This window comes from Sphaerodactylus townsendi, linkage group LG06, assembly GCF_021028975.2.
Source record: "Sphaerodactylus townsendi isolate TG3544 linkage group LG06, MPM_Stown_v2.3, whole genome shotgun sequence".
NCBI lineage: Eukaryota > Metazoa > Chordata > Lepidosauria > Squamata > Sphaerodactylidae > Sphaerodactylus > Sphaerodactylus townsendi.
This window is the reverse complement of record NC_059430.1, coordinates 86,218,169-86,232,841: the sequence shown is the minus strand read 5'-3', so window position 1 is coordinate 86,232,841 and position 14,673 is coordinate 86,218,169. Positions and strand designations below refer to the sequence as shown.

The window sequence follows — 14,673 nt, the reverse complement described above, 5'->3', positions numbered from 1 at the left end:
TTTAATGTTTTGTTTTTAAAGATCCAAGAAAACATTCTTGGCCAAAATCTAGGGGAAGTTACTGCCATTTCGTTTTGTACAAAGAAAACAAAGATACTATGGATGCCATCAATGTGCTTTCAAAATTTTTAAGGTACTTTAAAAAAAGGCAGATATGTTTTGGGGAAATAACTTTTTATTGTTAAGAACTTTTAAAAGACAAACAAAAAGCATCAAACAATAACAAAAACCACACTTCTGGCGGGGGAGGGAAGGGAGGGCTCCCGACATCCTCTGCACCAAATACAAACACAGTTGAAAATTTACCACTTTATCTCTAGTTACAACAATAGAATTAATTCTTAATTATTATTTATAAGATTCACTCTTCTCTGTATTATTCTTTTATTCTTCAAATCCACAACTCAGTTCATTTTTTCCCTGTTTTATGCAGAAAGTCTCTCAAGGGTTCCCAGTTATTAATGAATTGAGATGTTAGCTATCTCTGCCAATTCTAATATGCTTACAAATCATTCTTTTGTAGGTATTGGTGAAGTTTTCCATTTTTGCACATATAATATGTTTCCTGCTGCTGTCATGTAGAAAAACAAAGTTCCATTTTCCCCCAAACAGTCAGTTCATAAGACCTAAAAGAAGTTTCCAGTTTCATTTGTATATTAGTTTTTTAAATCTTCTGGATTATTGACCGTATTTAGATAATATTGTAGTGTGACTACCATTATTGGTCATCTTTGAAAAACCTCTGAAGCTAAGTGCTTGTAAAGTTATTTTCTTTAAATATTGTATATTTAAATGTACATGTGATTGCTTTAGTGCTCTGGCGTAAATTTGTGCATATTTTGCACATGGATTACTGGCAGCTGTTCATTTCTATAATTCTTGCTTTAGTAAAGCATCTCTAAGATGTCTTCAAGTTGCACTGAAATATTTGCCTGCCATTCCTATCACATCCTGGTTATTCTAGCATCCCCTCCATATATCTTAAACACTTCATTTTCTTTTAAAAGGAGCTACATTTGGCTCTACAACTATCAATTGCAGACCCCCTGAACTAAAAATATGTTGCATCTTTGCAAGAAGTTCCAGGTTCCTGCAAGAAATTCTGACTGAATCTTGTTTCTGCTGCATTGTATCATTTAACTGGATTTTATTTAGTTAACTGGATTTTATTTAGTATATAGATTTTGTGTATTTTATTCATCACTCTGTCCCCATTAACTGAAAATTTGTATCCTGCCTATTTTAAAAGAAGGCTGCTGTTTTGTTAATGCTAAGTTTTTCTCTTTTTTTCTTAAGAGTTAAGCCAAATATATTTTCCTATATGGGAACCAAAGACAAACGGGCTATTACTGTTCAAGAAATTGCCGTTCTTAGGTAAGTAAAAACAGGAAGATATTTGGCTAACTGATTATCCTGGCAAATAACTTAATTTTGAAAGCTTGCAACGTCGTATTATTTGTTCCCTTTCATGCTACAGTCTTTATTTTACAGTTTGTGGGTTTATTTGGGAAAAGCCCAAATTCCAAAGTAGTATGGAATTTGGCAAATCTTGCATATTCTTTAATCCAAGAATGAGATATCATAAACCAGTTGCTGGTTTTCCTGCCTCAAAATACAACTTCCATAGCAACTTCTGGTTTTGTGTGACTGATAAGTTATCATGCATGTTATATAGAACAGGTGGACTCACACACAACAGTACATCGTATGAGAATGAGCACGGGGGTTTATTCATGTAGTGACAACTCATGGTTTGATGTTATGGCTGAGCAGATCCAACCTGTCTTGAGGCTCTTCATAGTTTCAGAGCCAGGTATTTTTTTCCAACTAAGATATAACCATGTTTAAAGATAAAATATTGTCTGTTACAAGTGATGCATGTGCATTTGAATGGTTCTACAAGTTGAACCCCTGGACCCTTGTGCCCTGTACTGTCCCCTTCCTGTGGTCCTGAGATGCCGTTCCTCTGGCCTCAAACAGGGCTCACCTGCCTTTGACATACAGAAGAGCCCTTCTTGCTGCTGACAGGCCTTGTGCTAGGCAACAGCTAGCTGGGTTTATCCTCTTCAGTACTGGAATATTCTGTATGTATCTATGGATATTTTTTGGGCAGTGTTTGTGGTAACTGTCAACTTGGTCCCATCCAAGTTCGATGTAAAACAATATTGACTTGTTTTCCAATGAGGAGAAGATGAAGTCCTCACCAGTTTGATGTGGAGTAGAGATATTTCGTTCATTGTTCTTGTTTTTTCATCTAGTTACAATCTAGTTCTACAATCTGAGCCCAACTGCATAATTTTTTCTTTCTGGAATCTTTTCTGTTAGATTCAAATGTTATCATATCTAGTAATTTACTCACTGATTGCCTGTCACCATATTTTGTAAGGTTTCTACCAATCAAGTGAAAGTTTATTTATCGTATTTGTAATCCATCTTCAGTCCAGTGACGTAGGTATAGATTTTTTATGGGGGAGGGTTCGGGGGGGGGCCTCCCCAAGCCCTGTCCCTGGCCTAGCGCTTATAAAAGCAGCTCTCCGAGGCCGGGGACAGCAGACTGCCCTGCCCTGCCCTGCCCTGCCCTGCCCTGCCCTGCCCTGCCCTGCCCTGCCCTGCCCTGCCCTGCCCTGCCCTGCCCTGCCCTGCCCTGCCCTGCCCTGCCCTGCCCTCCCAGCCGGCAGTTCCTTCTGCCCTTCCCTCTGGGCAGAGGCATAGAGGGAAAATGGAGCCCGGTGCAAAATCTGAGCCCAAATTCTCCTTTTAAATCTACCTTAAAGGGAGAATCTGGGGTCCCCAGTTAAATAACATTGAAAGTGATGCTGTTTTGGGGAGGATTATCCCCCACCGTGAAACAGCATCACTTTCAATATGGCGTAGTGGTTAAGAGCAGGTGCATTCTAATCTGGAGGAACCGGGTTTGATTCCCGGCTCTGTCGCCTGAGCTGTGGAGGCTTATCTGGGGAATTCAGATTAGCCTGTGCACTCCCACACACGCCAGCTGGGTGGCCTTGGTCTAGTCACAGCTTTTCGGAGCTCTCTCAGCCCCACCCACCTCACAGGGTGTTTGTTGTGAGGGAGCAAGGGCAAGGAGATTTTAAGCTCCTTTGAGTTTCCAACAGGAGAGAAAGGGGGGATATAAATCCAAACTATACTTCTTCTTCTAAAATGAGGACCTCAGATTCTCTCTGTAAATCCATGCCAAAGGGGGTGGATTTAAAAGGAGAATCTGGGGAAATTGGGGGGGGGGTGCCTGCTGTCAGGGGTGCAATTGTTAAGCTAGGAGCACCAAACGTTAAGGGTATCTTTAGGAGACTCTTCTAATGATACCACCCAGGTTTGGTGAAGTTTGGTTCAGTGGGTCCAAAGTTATGGACCCTCAAAGGTGTAGCCCCCATCTCCTATTAGCTCCCATTGGAAACAATGGGGGATGGAGCACCCCCTTTGGGAGTCCATAGCTTTGGACCCCCTGGACCAAACCTCACCAAACCCAGGTAGTATCATCAGGAGAGTCCCCCAAACAATCCCTGAAAGGTTGGTGCTGCTACCCCAAACAATGTGCCCCCTGCAGGCCAAAAACCAAAAAACACTAAAAATGTTTTAAAAACCCACAAACGGAGGGGTGGAGCTTCGGACATGAATGGGGGAGTTGAACCCGAGAACACCCCCCTTACCTACGTCCAGTCCCAGTGAGACAGTGCAAAAGACTATAAATGAAGACAACAGTCATTTGTTATTGGTCTCTTTGGTTTTCACATTCAAGGGATTGATTGACTGAAAATAAAAAGACATTGGTAACTGGGAGCTGTTCATTGATTTTCTAGAAACAAACATAAATAATAGTATGGTAAAATAATAGTAGCTAGTTCTGACATGGCTGACTTCAGACATAATAACTGTAGCCAATTGATTCCCTTTGTGATTACTCAAATTTTCTTGTGAAATTTCTCCCCCTTCCCTCTCCAATGTACAGGATCACAGCACAAAGATTGGCTCATTTAAATAAATGCCTGATGAATTTCAAGCTTGGAAATTTCAGTTACAAGAACCATCCACTGAAGTTGGGAGAACTCCAAGGCAACCATTTCACTGTGGTTCTTAGGTAAAAATGCTATATTCCAAAAGATTGGTTGGTGCTTATTGTAAGAAATGCTTTGACTTTTTCTTTGATCAGGCTAGATTTTTTATAAAGGAGGGGGAGGAGAATGGGTTGGGGAAGAGAGAAAAAGTTCTTCAGGCCCTGATCTTCCAGCTTCTTATTTGCATCCTGTGTTGTAATTATTGATGGTCTTGACATTTCTAAAACATGCATGCATGTTACTTTCCTCTAAAATTTTGTCTTGCCAGAAATATAACTGGAACAGAAGATCAAGTTCAACAGGCCATGCTCTCTCTCAGGGAAATTGGATTCATTAACTACTACGGAATGCAAAGATTTGGAACCACAGCTGTCCCTACATACCAGGTTGGAAGGTGTGCTGCTTTTACTTTGCCTATGAGAGATATGCACATTCAGAGGCCAGTGAATGAGAACTTAGAACTTAGATGGGATGTGGGGAGGATCCAAATTCCCTTGTGTGAAGGCTTTATTTTCAATATTGTGAATGTCCAGAGATATTTTTCTTTGACTTTAGACTATTTTAATTTCAGAGCCATTCTGCAGAATAATTGGAATGAAGTAATGGATTTAATACTAAAGCCACGTCCTGGAGGCAAGCATTAAATATTTTACATATTCAGTTGACTAGTATATAGGGAAGCATGCAGTAACAAATCAATAGGAGCACTTTAAAATATTTAATAGTTGCATTCTTGTTTTTTGTCTTGGAAGATGATCTGTGCAATTCCTAATTGATTTAAGCCTGATATCATGAAAAACTTCAGTCACAAAATGTTAAGTAATTGGTGAAATTGGGTGAAACTCTGATAAAATTAAGATCTGGTTTATCTTAAAGCCGCTTAAGGCATAGTAACAAGTGTATACTTGGGATATATGTCAAAGAGAGAAAATTCAAGTTGTTAAATAGATTCTCTCCCTCCTTTCTGTCCTATTCCTGTTCCTGTCCTATTCTAGGTTTTTGACTGCTGAAGCCTGCTCAGGAAAAAACAGGGTTTAATAATAAACTTGCTGGTTTATGGATTGTACCAAGGGTAGAATCCTCAACCAACCAGTCCTCTTTGCAGCAAAACTGGTACCTGAATTTTTTGTGCAAAGGCATACATCAAAAGAAATGGGCACTGGGTTTAATAGAACTTATCTAGACTATGTGGATTGAATTTTACAACCCATTTGCCGTTTCAGAAGATTAATTCAAATGTAGGAAAGTTCAGAAAAAGCTTTGACATAAAGTTATGTAATGTTGTTATGGATGTTCTCTTATGTTAGGGTGTTTTTGATTTAACGTTTTAAAACTTACAAACATTTGTGCAAAGATAAAAACATTAAGCTTCAAACTGTCATTGCAGCTGAAAAGGGATACTTGGTTAAGTGCCGAGAAGAGTGGGCAAAAACGAAGGACCCAGCTGCCGCTCTCAAAAAACTGCCAGTGAAAAGATGTGTGGAAGGCCAGTTGCTACGGGGACTTTCCAAGTATGGACTGAAGAATATCATCTCTGCCTTTGGCATAGTGAGTGTGATTTGTGGGGATGGTTTGAGAGTTCACACTGAACTCTGACCATATCTGGAAAATAACTTGGAGGGTGAAGTCAAGTTTAGGTACAACAGAAAGGTACAACATCTCCTGGAATATCTTGTCAGAAGATGTCTATTTTCCCTCCTTTTAATATTTTAAATAAAACTTGGTGGTTCTGAGATGGTACAGGAAGCTAAGTGAAATGCTGATGAGTTATGCTATTAAATACGGGAGAAAACAAGATTCTAAATTGTGAGATGAATCTCTTCCCCATCCCCAGGGGAGGATTTTGTGCCTCATCTTTGCTTCGTGTGCAGGGCATATACAAATTTTGTTGCAAAGGCTTCCACTATCCTGAGGAGGCACTTCATCTTCCCAGTCCATGCCTGGCTCTGGACAGACAAAGTCCCACAACTCTCCCACTTCATTTATTAGGCAAAAATGCAGGCAAAAACATGTTTAAAAATCACCATCCTCTCGCAGATTTGCAATAGCAGTGGACAGAAAGTATATGAAGATGCCTGGGAGCAATGAGCCATAACTGCTCCTGTCCTCTGGCATTATTCTCTCCAAGAACAGCATATATTCTTCAGCTGCCTCTCTCCTCTCCCCTGCCAAGCACTGCAAAGACAGGGAGTGGACTGCAAAGTACCATGGGTGGACAGGCCCATTGACGGAGCCACATACAGCTCTTTTGACCATAACCACTGTGGCTCTTCTGCTTCTGCTGCAATTCTCTTCTCTCCTGAAGCACCAGCAAGAATGGGGAGCAAACAGAAGGTGCTTTCCTGCTCCTAAGCATCAGGGGCAGACAGGGTAGTCAGAAGAGCCCACCAGGACCTCTTTAAGATCAGCATAGCCTCTGAACTGTCTACAGATGATCATGCAGGTCTCTAGCCCCTAACATTGCCATCCTTCAAAGCCCTGGCTATAATACTGGAGTGGATAACTTTCTAAGTAATCTCTCCAAATTTCTCTGAGGATACTGTACCAGATGATGTTTTGGCGGAGATCAAGCGAGAAAAGAAGTCATGTCCTCTTCTTCCAAATAAGATGGGAAGAGATCCAATAGATCAGATCAAACTTATTTCAGCATCCAGAGTATCCTTCCTGCAAAGGGACTCCAATCTCCAAAAGACATCCTGAACAAATCCCGATGCCCCTTCAAAGCCAGCTTCTCGTCTAAGGTCTCTTCAGTGCACCAACCTACTCTGGTTGGGCATGCTCTAAACCTTCACTCCTTGAGGAGAAGATCTCCATTCTAAGGTGACATCATCATAGGCTCAAGGTGGCATCATCATAGGCTCAAAGCTACCAGGTGCCTGTGACAGAACAAAGCCATGATAAGGTGACATCATTATAGGCTCAAAGCTACCAGATGCCTATGACAGAACAAAGCCATGAGAACAGTTCCAATGATGAAATGCTTTCTGGGACTCTCTCTCATTTATCATGCCCAAGAAACATGGTACTTGGAGACTACTCCTAGATCTACAAAATGCTCAGATGGCAAGAAGGGGAAAATTGGTATGGAGACCCCCTGCTCATAATGGAGGTCCTCCTAACACTGTGGTGGCGAACATTTGGCACTCCAGATGTTATGGACTACAATTCCCATCAGCCCCTGCCAGCATGGCCAATTGGCTGATGGGAATTGTAGTCCATAACATCTGGAGTGCCAAAGGTTCGCCACCACTGTAACAGGACTTTTGGCTTCTATAGATCTGTGTAAGGTGTAACCACAGCTTCTGAAACTCCTGACAGTGCCCCTGCTTCTATACTGTCACCAACACCTTTAGTACAGAGTCCTTCTCTTTAGGCTCTCCCCTCAGTAGTTTTGACCCAGTTGATGGTCTCATGTATAGTTTGAGTTCATATGTGGATGCCTTATATCTAGTTCACCATGCATATCATAGGACTTCCAAGACATCTAGTAACCCTGCAGGTCCTCCACACAGTTTCTTGGTTTCACCAGAAAACCACTTGTATTCACAGGCCATCATTCATCTGGGTGGGCGGGGGGGTTGTTTTTCCTTGGTTCTCTATTGCCTTCCAAGAAAAACGTCACTTCAGTTTCAGGGCAGCAGTAACTCCCTTCTGACACATGGATCCTGGAGATCTGGTGGTCCTGAGGCAAGTGTTGTACCTCACAATCTCCTGCTTAGTTTCATTTTTGAACAGTGGCCTACTAGTCATGTGACTGTGTAATGGTTCCAGTTTCACTTCTGTCCCTTTTAACTGTTCCACTGCCTTTTCTTAAGATGTTCAGTGTCACTGGAGAGAACATAACTTACATCCTGGGTGTGCTGCTGCTTAAGTTGATGGCTCTGGGACTTTGGTGGGAAGCACCCACAAACCTTTCAGAGTGGAAACCACCATGGATGCCAGTCTACTCAGTTAACACTGCCATTGCCTAGTCACCCAAGGAAAATGACACAATGTGGAAGAATGGCATAGCATTGAGTAGTTGGAGCAGAAAGCAATATCACTTGTGCTAGTCTTTTTTCCAGCTGTTAATAACAGACTTTCCCTGGCGTACGACAGTCCACAACTCCTATCAACCTCAAATGTGCAGCCCTCCCTACCAATGTATCCATTGCTTTCAAAGATAGGACTATGACTTGGGCTTCAACCCCTACCTTGGTGAGGCACAACTAACTAAAAGTTTGCCTCATCTGTAACTACTATAGACAAATCTTCTCAATACAGTAGTTGATTAATTCCTCTCATTTCTTTTTCCCATTCAGGAGATTAGATCTTTTCAATATTCTATTGTAGGACACCTTCTTCCACTGATGGAGAATGAAACACTGGACTTACTGTGAAAGTTTTTTCTCATTAGTGGATTGGAAGGTATTCTTCCCAGCCTTATTGGCAGAGGAGCAATTGGAAAGGAATTCCCTAAGTCAAAAGGTCTATATCATCTATATTTCAGTCTTATAGTATCTCTGCTTACAGGTCTTCAATGATAATTCTCTCTTACTAAAGGTGACACCAAAGAGAAGGACTTTGTGACACTAAAGGTGGAGCTTTCTCCATCAGAAGCATGGCAAGACATGAACTGGGGAGCAGAATACCTCCTCAGGATAGTGGATGCAAAAAATATGCATATATCCTACCCATGGAGCAAGGAGGCACAAGGATAGTTTGCCATCCATTGATGAGAACAAACCACAGTTTGTTCTCTTGGAAACATGTTTTCTTCTCAGATTAAGGTATAATTTACACCAAAAGAATAATCTGATTGGCGTACAATTGCTTCCTTTCTTATAATTTGATTTGTAAGTATACAACTTCCATTTGTATTCAGTGTCCATGGCTAAATAACCTTTCTATTCCCTTCTCAGATCCCAAGAAATAATCGTCTGATGTACATTCATAGCTATCAGAGTTATGTGTGGAATAACATGGTGAGCAAGAGAATAGAAGAGTATGGACTCAGAGCAGTGCCAGGGGATCTAGTACTAAAAGGAGGTAAAGTTTCAACACTGTTTCACATCAGGAGCATGCAGCAGTTTGCAAGGCATTTTGGTGCAGCTTACTGACTGTTTGCTAGGTTAAAACTGTTAAGAGCAAACTGTCTTTGCATTGTTGACTGAAAAGCTCAAATGGATCCAAAATAACTTCAGACATTCAAAATAGGTTTACAGTTGAAACACTCTTTGAGTTTGGTCTCAGTGTAGAATGGTCTTTGTGAAAGGGCCTCCCATCTGCTTTTGAGGGTTATGGGATTCTTGAGAATTAATGGGGGAGAGGGAAACTGGTGGGAATTGCCTCCCCTCCCACCTTTTGTGCCAGCTGCTGCTTTGTTTACATGCAGCTCAGGGGAGACCATTTCCCACTGCAGCTTACCACCATTCCCAAGAGCACCATGCCATCAAGAATGGATGCAGGGAAGGGGTCACACAGGAGGTTGTGGAAAGAAAGAGAAGGCTGCACAAATCCCCTCCCCCGTTTTGCTCACAATTGTCTGGGTTCAATCCAATTTTAAAAACCACTCCACATTATTAACTGTTTTTCATCTTATGTGACTTCTAAGTAGCCTTGCCACCAAGCCAAGGAGAATTTAAAAATAAAATGCCACATGAGGGGGCATTTGGATCCATGACAGTCAAACAATTGACAAGTCTTTTGGAACAGATCCCCTAAAATTCTGGTGTTGTTTAGACAGGTGAACCTTTATAAAACTTTTAAAAATTTTGGTAGTTACACATGAGTAGATAAATGCGTTCATTGACAAGCCTCAAAAACATGCGCCTGAAATTCTAAATAGATGATGATGTGGTCAAAATGTAATGTTGGGAAAACTGTTCTTCAGGGATTGCTCATGAACTTGGATCCTATTCCCTTTGAAATATTTCAGAAAAAAATGTTTAGAAAAGCTGATTACAATAAAATTACTTTTAAAAATATTTTAGGTAGTGCTGTTTATATTGAAGAAGCAGACATTGACAGTTACACCATTCATGATGTGGTGATGCCCTTGCCTGGATTTGATGTCATCTATCCAAAGCATAAAAGTAAGAACTTCTGCCCCTCATTGATGATACCTGATGTTGTAGCTGATTTGGCTAGAATTGAAGAGTTTTGGATGAGCGTTTTGGTGGCTGGGTTGTGTGGGAAAGCACTTCCTTTTATGACATGGCCTATTTGGTTACCTAATATAATGTACCAGAAAATGAATGAATGGCTCAAAATAGTTGGTGGTAAAAGCTGGGAGATAATTTACAAGATCTTTACTGTCATGATAAACTTAATCTAACCCCATTTGAAAGCATAATTAAAGAGTAACTAAGAGTGCAGAATTAAAATAACTTACAATGCAATCCTGTGCACAGTTAAGGACCACATTGGTTTGCACTTACAAGGATGCAGATTTACCTCGGTATAAAGAACACTGAACACAGTGGGACTTACAGCTGAACAAAATGCACATTACATTGTGCTGTAAGGCTGCAATCATATTCACCAATCAAACAAAAGCAAAATGCTTAGAAATTCAGCCGCCCTGAATGTTCAAAAATAACATAAAAGTTACACTACTTAAACTAAAGATTTTCAGAGGGGTTGTCTTGTGAGAAACCGCTGAGATGGAATTCATGCACAGATCTGATGCTATTGGACTTGGGTTTAATAGGGACTGGGGGTGGTTAGCACACTACAAAAAGTTTGTTCTTCCTTACATAGGAACATTTTTCAATTTTAGCTCAGGATATCAGGAAATATCTTTCTAGTGGCTCCTTCTCCCACAATCTCTGTATGCAGTGAGATAAGAGATGTGTTATGGATTTACATGCTTTCCTCCTACTCATCACATGTGCAGCTCCTTCAAAAGAGATGTGGGATGCTGAAATAACTAGAAAGTGGGTTCTGTATTGCAGGATTGGAGGAGCCTGTGTTGAAGTCAATGTGGGATTTTGATCTGACAGACAGTTAATGTGGTGTACTGATTAGAATTCAGACTACGATTAGAGAAGTGGAGGTTTGAATTAACAAGGTTGGATGAAGTAGAGGGAGTTCCTGCCAAGAGTAGGTCCTCAATATCACTTTAAATAGAATGTATGAACGAGTCCTGTCCAAAGAAGTTTGTAATGCTTATTTGGGTTTGGTTAGGTGGCAGTTTTTTTGTAAATGAACCATTGTAAATTTTAAAAAAAACCTCTACTGTTTTAAAGAATGCTGCACTTTTACTCATTTTGAGTAGATTTCAGTGTTACTGGTCTGCAGTTCCAAGATAATCTGAGAGGGCAAAATTAATTGTCTGCAATTGGCTATGAAAATTCCATCCTATAAATAAATACGTATGCTTTATTTCAGTTGGAGAAGCTTACAGGGAAATACTGACAGCTGACAATCTTGATATTAACAACATGAAACATAAAATTAGAGACTATTCTTTATCTGGCGCATACAGAAAGATTATCATTCGTCCTCAGAATGTCAATTGGTAAGTACACAGTGGAATGGGTCCAGAGAGCCCAGTGGCTTTTTGTGGGTGCTCAGGAGGATTTGGGAGTTTCATTTTTGAACAGTGGCCTACTAGTCATGTGACTGTTTCTTTTTGCAACAGGTGGGGGTTGTTATCTGTTAGAGGTATAGGAAGCTCAGTGGTGTGCCTAATCTAGGACATGCCAGGTCCCATCAAAGCATATGCTTGAGCTTAATAAGCAGAAACTTGTAAAGCATCAAAAGGCAACACCCAGATTGTGACAACGGGGGGGGGCGGCTTGCTTTCTGCATGGGTTGACCCAGGAAGTCAAAGCAACACAAATTTTAAAGATTTTTAAAATTTTTATTAAAAATGTAAAATGGAGCTTGGTAGCTTACAAGCTAAGCCAATGAAAGCAACACAGGACAAAACACAGCTCAGATAAACTTACACAAAATAGCAAAGCTAAATTAGCCTATACTTACATAATGTCCTAATAGTAGTAGTAGCTTGAAACAGATAGCAAGAGCATATGCAAAGTTCAGACAGAAATTCATACAGCAATGAAGTCGTGCCCGCGGGGTCGCAAGGAAGAGGCGAGACGCGGAGATATCATCTGGTGGAGAGAGCCAGCAGCAGGAAGCGGGATCCGTGATCCTAGCAACTCTGCCGTGCGCTAGTCCCCGACACCTTTTATTAGGGTTTCATTGTGGGCGTGCAAAGGGGTCGGATGGATGGGAGAGCGGGAGATCGGGAGAGCGGGAGATCATCATGTGATGCATGATCTCATCGGGCTGCTACGTGCAGGAGGAAGCGTCCGCGTCTGGGTCTAATCCCCACCTGAGGGCGAGAGCCCTTTTGTCCCTTTGTCTGGGACACCTGGTGACTGCGAGTCGGGTAGTTCATGACCTGTGACTCACGGGGGGACGGGGGTTGGGGGAGTGTGTGCGCCCAGAAGGTCGTAGCTGGCACCGGCATTCCAGGCGCTCTTTCTACGGTTCTGCTGGGTTCGCGGGCTCACCTCTACAAGCAAGCCTTGAAGAAGAGGTACTAATGCACTCCTGAACAAAAGCTAAATAGAGATCCTACACCAGATCTGATGACTTAATGACTCAATTAGTAATCAACACACCATTAAAATGATCTCAGCTGAATTCTAGTTTTAATTAGGAAGGAGCAGCTTGTAACCTTGACAGATAAGCAACCTGGGTTGCCATGACAATGTCAGGCCAAGGAATCTCATACAGGAGCAGCAGTGGCGTAGTGGTTAAGAGCAGGTACATTCTAATCTGGAGGAACCGAGTTTGATTCCCCGCTCTGCCGCTTGAGCTGTGGAGGCTTATCTGGGGAATTCACGCCAGCTGGGTGACCTTGGGCTAGTCACAGCTTTTCGGAGCTCTCTCAGCCCCACCCACCTTACAGGGTGTTTGTTGTGAGGGGGGAAGGGAAAGGAGCCCCTTTGAGTCTCCTGCAGGAGAGAAAGGGGGGATATAAATCCAAACTCTTCATCATCATCATCTTCTTAACCAAGCCTAGAAAGAAGATTAACTCTATTTCTTCAGCAGGTCAAATGTGATGATGGAACATCGCAGCTAATATGCTGAATTATGAAGTTCCTAGTTGAAGGGTGTAGATGTTTTAGCCCCACCCTGACATCCACCATGTCTGCTCCTTCCAGATCAAGAGGGAAGCAAGTGCCTCCAGTTTACCATTTGCGCTGCTTGCACCAATCCAATCTCACACAGGTGGTCAGGAGTCATTTTGGTTGCTCCCACAACCTCACTTTTCTCTACTTGCCCATTGACTGCTTCAGCAGAAAGGAAGACAATTTAATTTTACTGAATTTACACGTCTTCTCGTCTTCTTCTTAAGCCAGTCTTCGGGCAGATGTATAATGATATTTTGAAATATCATTTAGAGACACCTACTAGAATCAATGTGTACAGATGGGGTGGGATCTTTATTTCTGAAGACCTTGAGAAATTGGAAAATACTATATATGTGGATTTGAAATTTAAAGATTGAATGCCTTTATTTATTTATTTATTTATTTATTTCGATTTATTATACCGCCCCATCCCCGTAGGCCTTGAAATTTGATGATTTGAGTTCCTTTTACTGTTTGTTTACATCTCATAGTGTTCTAGGCTGTTATCTTAACTCTGTAATCTATATTTTTGCCATATCCAAGCACATTTTAAATTTGACTTTGTATTTTTATAAAGGGAGGTGGTTGCATATGATGATCCTAAAATCCCATTGTTCAATACTGACTTAGATAAACTGGAAGGAAAACCACCTGCATTCATTGCAATGGGTAAGAATAAAAATATTTCCTAGTGTTTGTGTGGCATATTAGGTTGGTTAGATAGTGTTTGCAGTGACTGTTGGTTGATGGATTAGAAGTTCAATTTTAAGCAGAAGTTCAAAATTTTTGTTTGGGCTGCAGTCTTTCAAAAGAAGTCTTATTCAAAAGTGAGATACTTTAAAAATTGGAAAACTAGCTGTGCCCAAGATTGTGTAAAAGTTGTCAGCCGAGTGAAAAGGAAGACGACTGACAAAAAGTATGTCTAGTAGAGACTGGAAGAGACTTGGGAGGGAGGGCTGGCCAATAGTTTGCTCTGGCCTGGTTGCTGTAACACAAGGGCCAGCAGAAGAGGCCACTGAGCCCCAGAAGGTGTTGAGAAATGGTTTTCAGTGGCAGCAGAATAACAAATGTTGCTAAGGTTCAACACAATTGATCATTTTTCACTTGCTTCTCGGAGCAGACCTGCAAGAAAAGTGATAGTTGAACAGAACTGTAACAAGGTATTGGATACCCCCCCCCCCCTTTTTCATTCTTGCTCTCCAGGTTTAACACTCTGATTTGGTAAAGCCAGTGACAAAAGAAGCCAGTATGAGTATATTGAGATTTTTTTCTGTTGATGGCCGTTTTTAATTACATGTGTTCTTTGACATGACTGCCCCATAACACAAGCATTCTGTCTGTTTTGTAGTTTTGGGGTATCGATTGTCTTCCAGATCAGATGCTAGGAATGGAGTTTGTACCCTACTTCTGTGGAATTCCAACAGATGGTGTGGAATATACATCTCTCCACAAATATTTTTCGAGCCATT

General features: G+C 41.3%; 1 protein-coding gene across 3 annotated transcripts in view; it reads left to right on the top strand.

Moving 5' to 3' along the window:
* The window catches only part of PUS7 (pseudouridine synthase 7), a 32,597-nt gene that overhangs the window by 16,636 nt on the left and 1,288 nt on the right, over positions 1–14,673 (top strand). For all 3 annotated transcript variants that reach the window (XM_048501812.1, XM_048501813.1, XM_048501811.1), the window contains 10 exons: positions 22–133; positions 1,297–1,374; positions 3,968–4,096; positions 4,342–4,467; positions 4,645–4,706; positions 5,461–5,621; positions 8,975–9,101; positions 10,046–10,147; positions 11,445–11,574; positions 13,782–13,873. In XM_048501812.1, the coding sequence (XP_048357769.1) occupies positions 22–133; positions 1,297–1,374; positions 3,968–4,096; positions 4,342–4,467; positions 4,645–4,706; positions 5,461–5,621; positions 8,975–9,101; positions 10,046–10,147; positions 11,445–11,574; positions 13,782–13,873 (1,119 nt within the window). The remainder of the gene's footprint in view (positions 1–21; positions 134–1,296; positions 1,375–3,967; positions 4,097–4,341; positions 4,468–4,644; positions 4,707–5,460; positions 5,622–8,974; positions 9,102–10,045; positions 10,148–11,444; positions 11,575–13,781; positions 13,874–14,673) is intronic.